Below are 8,301 nucleotides of genomic sequence, written 5' to 3'. Positions count from 1 at the left end.
CTCCTGCTGCTGCTTCCAAAAACCTGCGTCCTTGCCAGCCTTTCCCGGCTTAGCTCCTTTCTGGCTCAACGTGGCTGAAGTGGGAAGCTCGGGCCAGGCTGAGCCTGCCCGTGAGGGGCAGCCGCTGTCATCACAGACCGACCGAAGGCTCTGGCTCAGCTGGACAAAGATTTTTTAAGTAAGTTGCTCACATTGGCATTGAGAAGGCAGCTCAGTTTCCTGCTTTCAGCATCGCCACCCCATTGCGTTGTTGGTTACGGCAGTGCGAGGGAGGGGCTTTTCCAGGCAGCGGAGGAGCCGTGGGCTGCTTTCTAGTCCTGACTATTCCCCTCAGCGCAGACGTGGGACCCTCTGGCAGCGTAACAAGGGAGATCGCTGTCTGCCGTGGCCATGAGCTTCAAATGGGACTTGGCTTTCGCTGCCTTCTGCTTTGGGTAGGTGTGTTTCTTCACTGAGCTTTTTACTACTTGCCTGCAGGCTTGGAGCCGTCCTCGGACAGCACCCGGACTAACTCAGGGCTGTTGGCAACCGCTTCCCACCCGGGCTCCAGCCTGAGCAGGCGACAGGGTGGGATCTGCTCCTTTCCAAGCCACTGTCCCACATGAGGGAAACACAGACAAGTCAGCAGAAACGGCGATCACCAAAGGCGTTAAAGCTCAAGGTAGGCATTACCCATGCACCCGTGGCTTCTCGGCTGAGCCGTGGTCCCGGGTACGCTGGTGCCAAAGTCCAGGCTGCTGTACCTACGCTAGCAGCAAGCTCATGCCTGTGTCCCTGCAGCTCCTTGGCCAAGAGCTCTCCAACTGAGCACGTGTCTTTGCAACCACATGTTTGGCTTGTAAAGGTGGCCTATTTTTAGAAGGAGCATAAGCAGAGCAGAGGGAGAGCAACCTGCTACCTGGCCCTGGGCGCCCGCGAAAAGGTTTTTTTGCAGTCACTGCGTTACACAGAGCAACTGCTTCAGTCGCTGCCTGCTCCTACCAACAAAGAGGTCTGCAGTCAGGCCTTTCAGACAATCTTCCTTTAATACAAAGTCAATATATCTACATACACCGTGGTATGAAAACCACTTACTGTTTCAGTTTGAAATAACAGTGTGAAAGCAACAGCACTTTGCTCTCATACAAAGAAAAAAACCTCCCCCCTCCCCCCAACTCGTCCAGTAAGATTTTGCTGCAACATACTTAGAAATTTGGGCAACTTTCACACAAATAAGAAGTAAAATCTCGAAGAAGCCTTTCGTTTATTTCTTTTTTTCAGTTAAAGACAGGAAATAGATTGTTGTGGGGTTTGGGTAGCACTTGATGGCCATGATTACCCCTTCTAGAAAAATAAAAAAAGGAAAAGTCACAGGCAAGCAGTGTTCAGAGCAGTGCATCTTTTCCAAGACCTGCTGTCCTCTGTGCCCTGGTCACGTACGCTTGCAAGAGCGGTATATCTACAACCCAGCGCACGGACAGACTTGGGCCGTTATCTACATTACACCTTTGATGTTAAAAAAAATAAATCTGTGCACGCACTGATGTGTGCCACAGCTCCAAAATCGCTGTCTTTCTGTCTTCAGTCATCGTAAGACACTGGTGTTGTTTAATCTCCCGGTTCAGCCCCGGCCCTGTTAAGACCAGGCAATGCGGCCACAGCTGAAGGGGAGCGGGTTGGCACTGCCACCATGTCCAGGCCTGCCTGCTAAGCCCACACCCTTCCAGAGACATGTGATATGTCTACAATTCAAAAGAAAAGAACCCAAAAAAAAAAAAAAAAAAAAAATCCAGAAAGGACATTTTGTTCTTACATGAGCAAGTTAAACCTTTTAAATGGTAGAAAAGCAATATGTAGAAGTAGCAATTTGCACTGCATTTTTATATATCACAGCCATTACACGTAACATTTCTACAGTGAAAAAATAGACTGTCTTTGAACATAATATGAACAAATAAGCAAATTTTTCTTTTAAATTCATTGACTGATATTCTTTGTCTTTTTTTTTTTTTAAAAAAAAGGAAAAAATACACTATTTAAAAAAAAGGTAATGTCACTTGTTACAGTTACATCGATACTTTAAAGAAAGCCACTCACAGTATATGCCATTGAACGCATCTGACTTGATCTTTCCCCGTTATTTTTACAGCTAGGGCACGTTCGTAGCTGTGCCAATGGGCTTGGTGTGACGTGGTACCGGGACAGTCCTGAGAGTACCTGGGCATCGCCCCCGGAGAGCCGCTGTGCTCAGAGGTGAGGGGCTGGCAGCAAGAAGCGGTTGGCTATGGGAAATACATTTCTTAAAGGCGCTTCTCGGGCTCCTTTCAGAGAGATGCTCCTGGCCTTCTGCGGCAGGAATTGGCGGGGGCGGCACAGCTGCTTGCAGCAGAAGCGGGGTTGTGTGAATGTGCAAAGAGAAGGGGAAAGGGGCTGCCTTTCTTGGCGGGGTGTCCCACCACTGCTCAAATGAATGCCTTTGTGTTAGCAGGATGTGCTGAAAAGGGGGAGCAGAACCAGCAGACAGCGAACCCAGCCCAGGGGAGCTGCCACCTCTACCCGTCCCACCGGTGTGCGAGGGGAGGGGGGCCACACCGCACAGCCAGGTCTGTGTTTTTTATCTCTCACTCTTTCTCTATAGTTTTAAATATCCTAAAAAATAAATTTTGGAATTAGAAGAAATGAGGAATGTTCCAAGTATTCAAAATGTGAGCTATAAAACCTCTCGTGTGGCAGGGGCATTCGGTGAATGCTGTTTGCAAGGTGCCTGTAAGCCCAGAATCATCCCACTGTTGATACTGAGGTTATTAAGACTCCAGCTAGAAGAACTCCTGACCCTAAGTTTGCCTAAGTGTTGAGATTTAGTTCCTTATCTTTTACAGAACACCTTCAATTCTGCAAGTGACTTCCTTTAAAGACTGCCAACTATATTAGTAAATAAACTGAACTCTAATGATGTAACCAAAGTCGGTTTCCTTCCCTTCTCCAGCGGTAACGTTTCGCAAGGTGTGTTTTAGCTTTTGGATCTGTTTCATGATGTCCATACGTCCTCCACAGCGAACACCACTTGAGGTAACAAGAGCAGTTCACCACTTAAAGCAGTCCTTCAGCAATCTCCTGAGCTGCCTCTTCACGGTCCAGGTTACAACATGGAGTTCCCGAAGGGGTGTTCCTTTCAATCCTTCCCCCTGCTCCCCAATGCATTGTCCAGATGAAAAGGTACTTCTTCTGATTCAGTTTTGTAAGTTCACGCGCTCCTCCTGGGTCAAAAGAGGCCTTCCAGGACTTAAGTGGTTGGTAGAGTCTGCACAACGGATGGCTTTTTATGTTGCATAGTGATCAAAACTTCCCAGATACTCCAGAGCTGCCTGGTAACAGAACTGGTATTCATCCTGCGAACAGTAAAGAGAACCAGCGTCAGAGGTTTGAAGCAGCTCTTCAGGATTCATGCCCTGCTTTCCAGCTAGCACATACTTGGGCAGGAACCATGCGTAGACTCTTTTATTCTCAAAGAGCTGCCAACTCCTGGGAAAAGAAATCCCATCCCTTCCCTTCCCTTTATTGTTTGTGCATCTCTTAGATACCAATCATCCCACCACCGACCCTTCTGGCTCTGCAGCCAGCTGTGCTTAGAGGCAGGTGAGTCCCCCATAAGGGGGAATTTAAGGGGGATGTAGAGGTGGGGATGAGATAAGAATCAGGGCTGGCAGACTGGTATGAAATCTTTTAAGAGACTTTATAATAATGGAAATTTTTTTTCATCACTTTAGTAAAATCAACAGTGCAGCCTGGGCTTGCTTACTCTTCAGGTTAAGGTTTTGCTTGTGGTTAGAAAGGCAAAAAGGCCGCTCCACTCAGCCAGGGCAGCCGAGGGACAGCTCTGCAGCCGTGGTGCTGCTCAGTCCTCTAACCTGTGACAGAGGACAGGTTCCCCACTCCCCCTTACCTCTGTTTGCACCATAGCAGGTCGTTGTGTTCGCAGCATCTTTACTGTCTGGAAAATATCTACAACACCCTCATAGCGCATTCTTTCCAGGACGATACTCAATGTGATAAACACTCCGGTCCTGCCCACGCCGGCACTGCAGGAATGGGAGAAGAGAAGGAAAACGGTATGGCACAATGTTCAAATGCTTTCCTGAATGCTGAGGTTATGGCATGGTTGCGCTAACAGCTGTGTCTTGTGAACGTGAACATGTTAGAACTGGGAGAGCCTCATCAGTCCTCCAGGAGGTAAGAAATAATAGTAAAACTGCCAGAGTGTCTGACCCAAACACATGTTTGAGAGACTGACATTAAAAAAATCAAAAGCTTTGGGTAGTGGTAAACAGCTTTCTGTGAAAATGATTACGCATATGTAACATTAGGCTTTTTAAATTACGTAATTTGAAGAACGCATTATCCTCTCCTGCCCAGAGGTAGGAAGATACAATTCTTGCTATCAGCAAACACAAGCCAGCAGTGTTAGAGGTGCAGAACTAGTATAAAAACATTTCTAATTCTGCAGGTCAAATATTTATTAACACTGTGGCTCCCATTTCCTTCAGACTGTTGGCGTTTCATAGCTCTCCCCTAGATAGAAAGGGTCAAAGGCTTTGTGGGCAGCGCCCAGGTCTGAAGGGAGATGAGTTTGGCTGGCAGAAGCAACAGTGTTTGGCATCCCCTCCTCCAGACACCCCCAAGAAATCTGCCTGCAAAGATGGGGTGGGAAAGGAGGGGAGAGATCTGCAGGATTTTAATTCCTTCTGCTCTTTTGCACCCTCAGACGAATTAGATGTTTCCATTCGCACATGCCTACCTGCAGTGGACAGAGATGGGGCCATCCTGGCCAAACTGCTCCTTGGTCTTATGTACCTGTCCAATGAAATCGATAAAACCTTCTCCTGATTTTGGCACGCCTTGTTCTGGCCAGTCAGTGAACTGGAACTGACGAACAGTTCGTGATTGACCATCCTGGGGGAGAAAATAGTAATATTTAAAACATCCTGTATTTGTGGTACTAAATACAAAAGGCAAAAAACCCACCCATTTTGTTGCTAGCTCACTAAGGGGTGCAAAACATTGAGCCAACTTTATTTTCTAATCAAGTGAACATATATATATATATTTTTTTTTTTATATATATCTCTATATAATGATGCAGCTGCTCACGTTGCAGTTGACACTTCTGGAGTCGGCTTGTCAGCACAGAGCTGTACTCCTGGCAGGTGTGCTGAGAGCTCTGACCACTGCAAAGACTGCACAGATGGAGTCTTCAGCAAAGGAACATTCAAGGTGAGGTTACGGCCTCTCTATCAATCTTGAGGAAGAGTTGCCATAGTGTCAGAATTACAGCTGACAGGAAGATAAATCTTGTTCTACCACGACTGATGAGGCATCCTCCTTCTCATCCTTGCAAATAGGATTATCGGGTTCTACAATACTGGTAACCTCAAAAGCAGACGACTACTTTTGAGAGTGAGGGTTACACTTGCTGTACAAAGTTCAGAAGGTACCAAAATGCTCCTTCGAAGGAGAAATCTGACATTGAATCTAAGATTATTTGAGCGAACGTGCCCCTTCAAATACAAGTAAGGGTGGTTCCTCTTAAAGCCAGAGGAAAAGTGTTCATTTTCTGTAGGGTGCAGAGTATCCTTTGCAAGCCTGGGTTTTTTATTAGCTGTTTGGGGAGATACTATTTTCTGCTTTCATCTCAAATAAACTCCAAGTAAAACCAAAAGCTTGGTACATCTCTGAACGAAAAGTGACTCACTACTGTGATTAGTAAGCAGAGGTTAGAAAACTACTTTCAATTTGTAAGAAGGTATAATTCAAGTACAATCTGTGTTTGTGTGTTCTGTTTCTCATCACAACTAAGCTCTCCTTCACTGATGACAATCCCAGACTTTCACAAAGAAAGTGTTTACACCTCAGTCTTTCTTATAGGAGCCAAAACATGCCAAGCTCCCTTTTTTTATTTATGTAAGCCACCTTCCTTGTTGCATGGGTTTGAACTGCTCCAGCCTCGCAGGCATAGACTGCACATTGTGCAGCACTTACCCTGGCATCAGTGACCTTGAATTCTCGCAGGATGTACTGAGGCATGTTGTATTCAGCCATGGGATCTACTACGAAGTACTGGTACCGGGCAGAGCGCTCCGCTGGCCAGTACTGATGGCACTTTTCCTGCCAAGGGGAAAGAAAGGTCTCTGTTAGCCCTTGTGCTGCAGGCTTCCCCCCTCCCCCTGCTTGTCCTTGGCGCGCACTTACCCGACCCATCTCGCGAAGCTTAGTCAACATCACGACAATGGTGGAGTTGTTCTCCCATAGCATCCGCCAGAAATCTTCAGTGGTCTCTGCCAGTGGCCCTTGAGTAGCAATGTATGCCTTCTGTTGTCTGAAAGGGAGCACAAACCCAAGGGGTGCGTCAAGGGGATGTGGAGAATTGCTTGGGCAGAAGCTTTGGGGAGTGCATACAAAGGCTGACGAGTAGGAGAACAAATGGAAATGCTGGGGAAGAACTAGAACAGTGCAAGGTCTAAAGGGGCAGGAGGCATCTTTGGTGCTAATATTAAAAAAAAGAAAAAAAAAAAAAGGCTGATGGTGAAGCTTTCTCCAAATACCCTTCCCAAGGGGTAAATCCAGATTATTCTAGCATGATGCCCTACATGGAAAAAGGCGTAATATGCTGCATGCCGGATTCTTGGAACCAAAATACATGTTTTCTGGACCTGAGTAGCACCAAGAATTTAACTGCCGGGCATGGAAATGCCCTAACCCCGGTGCCACACCAGGGCCAGGAGTGCTGCATGCACCCGGAGGTGAGGAAACGTGCGTGTGGGGTTGCTTTGTTCCCTCAGCCTTAGCTGGCCAGGCTCTGAGCGCACCCGTGGAAGGCTGCAGCTCCTAGGGCTGGAGCACATGGCATGGATTGCCTGTGGGAAGCTGTCACAATTGCAATGTCCCCGAATCACAGAAGTAATAAAAAGGCTAAGCTGTTTTTAGAAACCTCCCAACAGCAAAATCCACCCCCTCACTGACACTCTATGTTTAGGACCTGCAGCTGGAGAAGGGTTTGGTTTGCTTTAGGCGATAAGTAATTTTAAGACCACAGAGAATAGAGTTTATCAGAAGTCTGTATTTGAGTCTATGTGTGGGTTGCTGGCCATCAGCAAGAGGGAATTTCCCTCTAGCATTGCACCACTGCGTGCGGTATAGCTAGGTGAGGGGACAGAAAAACGGACTACTCCTATTAAGACCTAATCCACCCCTTAGTAATTCTGCATCCTCAGACTCATACACAGAAAACTCCCCGACTGCGGCGGGGCGGCGAGGTGCCGTTTACCTGTAGCCATCAATAAAGCTGGCATTGATGTAGTCTGAGCCTTCCACTCCTCTGATGGGCTGAAGGCAGACCCGTGTGGTCTCGTATGGCATGATGTTGACAAGGCGATTCTTGAATTTGTTGCATGGGAGGTTGGCGCTGATGAACCTGGAGGTGTGGGCTTTGGAGTTGGCGAGTCGCTGAAGGCAAAAGCAGAGTCACAACCATTTGTTCAGCATTTTTTTTTTTTTTTTTTTTTGCTTGAGCCCTATGCCAGCCCGCTTAACTTGCCCTCCATGTTGTTCTGCTTAGTATGCCCTCCTTTTTTTTTTTTTTTCCTGGGGGTGGGGACAGACTCTGAGACCTTTCCCCCAGCAAAACTTTCAAAGAAAAAAAAAAAATAAAATGCTTAAAAACCCAATCTAAAGAGTAAGCAAATTCAATCTGGGTTTGAAATGACCAGACAAGCCTCCTGCAGCGGCAGGTAGGTCTCCCCAGGGAACTGCGGTAGCATAAGTCAGAAAAGTAATTACTTCTCTAACATGGAACCAAAAAGTTCCCATCAGCCTTATAAAGGCTCCCTGCTGCTACATGTGAGTGCCAGCAGAACAAAGCTCCTGTGAGGAATTCAGAGCCTTCCCCAGTGACTGCTGTCCCCATTCAAGATCTACCATTACCTTGAACTCCAGTTCCATGCCTGTCACGTGCTCTCCGACTTCAATCTGTGCCAGTTTCTGGATGTAGGTGTAGAGATTCCTAGCTGGGACCTCTGTGTTGCCGCAAGCAACAGCCTCAAGCAAGGCATCGTGTATAAAGCTGTACTGGTCTTCTGTCTGTACCATGTAGTTGCGCTGTGACCTCATGAGGGTGACGTGCCCATAGATGTCCACTGTCTTCTCATGTTTTATCCTCTCTAGCATGGCGTCGATCACAATGAAGCAGCCAGTCCGTCCAACGCCCGCACTGGAAAGAAAAGGGAAAAAAATGAAGCGATGGACTATTCTGCCACTGAAGAAAGATAT

The 8,301-nt window shown here is 47.1% G+C and overlaps 1 protein-coding gene across 8 annotated transcripts in view; it reads right to left on the bottom strand.

Annotated features, from left to right (window-relative positions):
* Positions 1–1,756: 1,756 nt before the first annotated feature.
* PTPRS (protein tyrosine phosphatase receptor type S) overlaps positions 1,757–8,301 on the bottom strand; it is a 99,765-nt gene continuing 93,220 nt past the window's right edge. For all 8 annotated transcript variants that reach the window (XM_059831676.1, XM_059831674.1, XM_059831677.1 and 5 more), the window contains 7 exons: positions 7,957–8,242; positions 7,301–7,479; positions 6,226–6,352; positions 6,016–6,141; positions 4,775–4,929; positions 3,923–4,058; positions 1,757–3,368 (listed from right to left, as the gene is read on the bottom strand). In XM_059831676.1, the coding sequence (XP_059687659.1) occupies positions 3,300–3,368; positions 3,923–4,058; positions 4,775–4,929; positions 6,016–6,141; positions 6,226–6,352; positions 7,301–7,479; positions 7,957–8,242 (1,078 nt within the window). In that variant the 3' untranslated portion in view covers positions 1,757–3,299. The remainder of the gene's footprint in view (positions 3,369–3,922; positions 4,059–4,774; positions 4,930–6,015; positions 6,142–6,225; positions 6,353–7,300; positions 7,480–7,956; positions 8,243–8,301) is intronic.

Source organism: Gavia stellata, chromosome 32 (assembly GCF_030936135.1).
Source record: "Gavia stellata isolate bGavSte3 chromosome 32, bGavSte3.hap2, whole genome shotgun sequence".
Classification (NCBI taxonomy): domain Eukaryota; kingdom Metazoa; phylum Chordata; class Aves; order Gaviiformes; family Gaviidae; genus Gavia; species Gavia stellata.
Note: the sequence above shows the minus strand (reverse complement) of the source record. Positions and strands in the feature narration are given on the sequence as shown.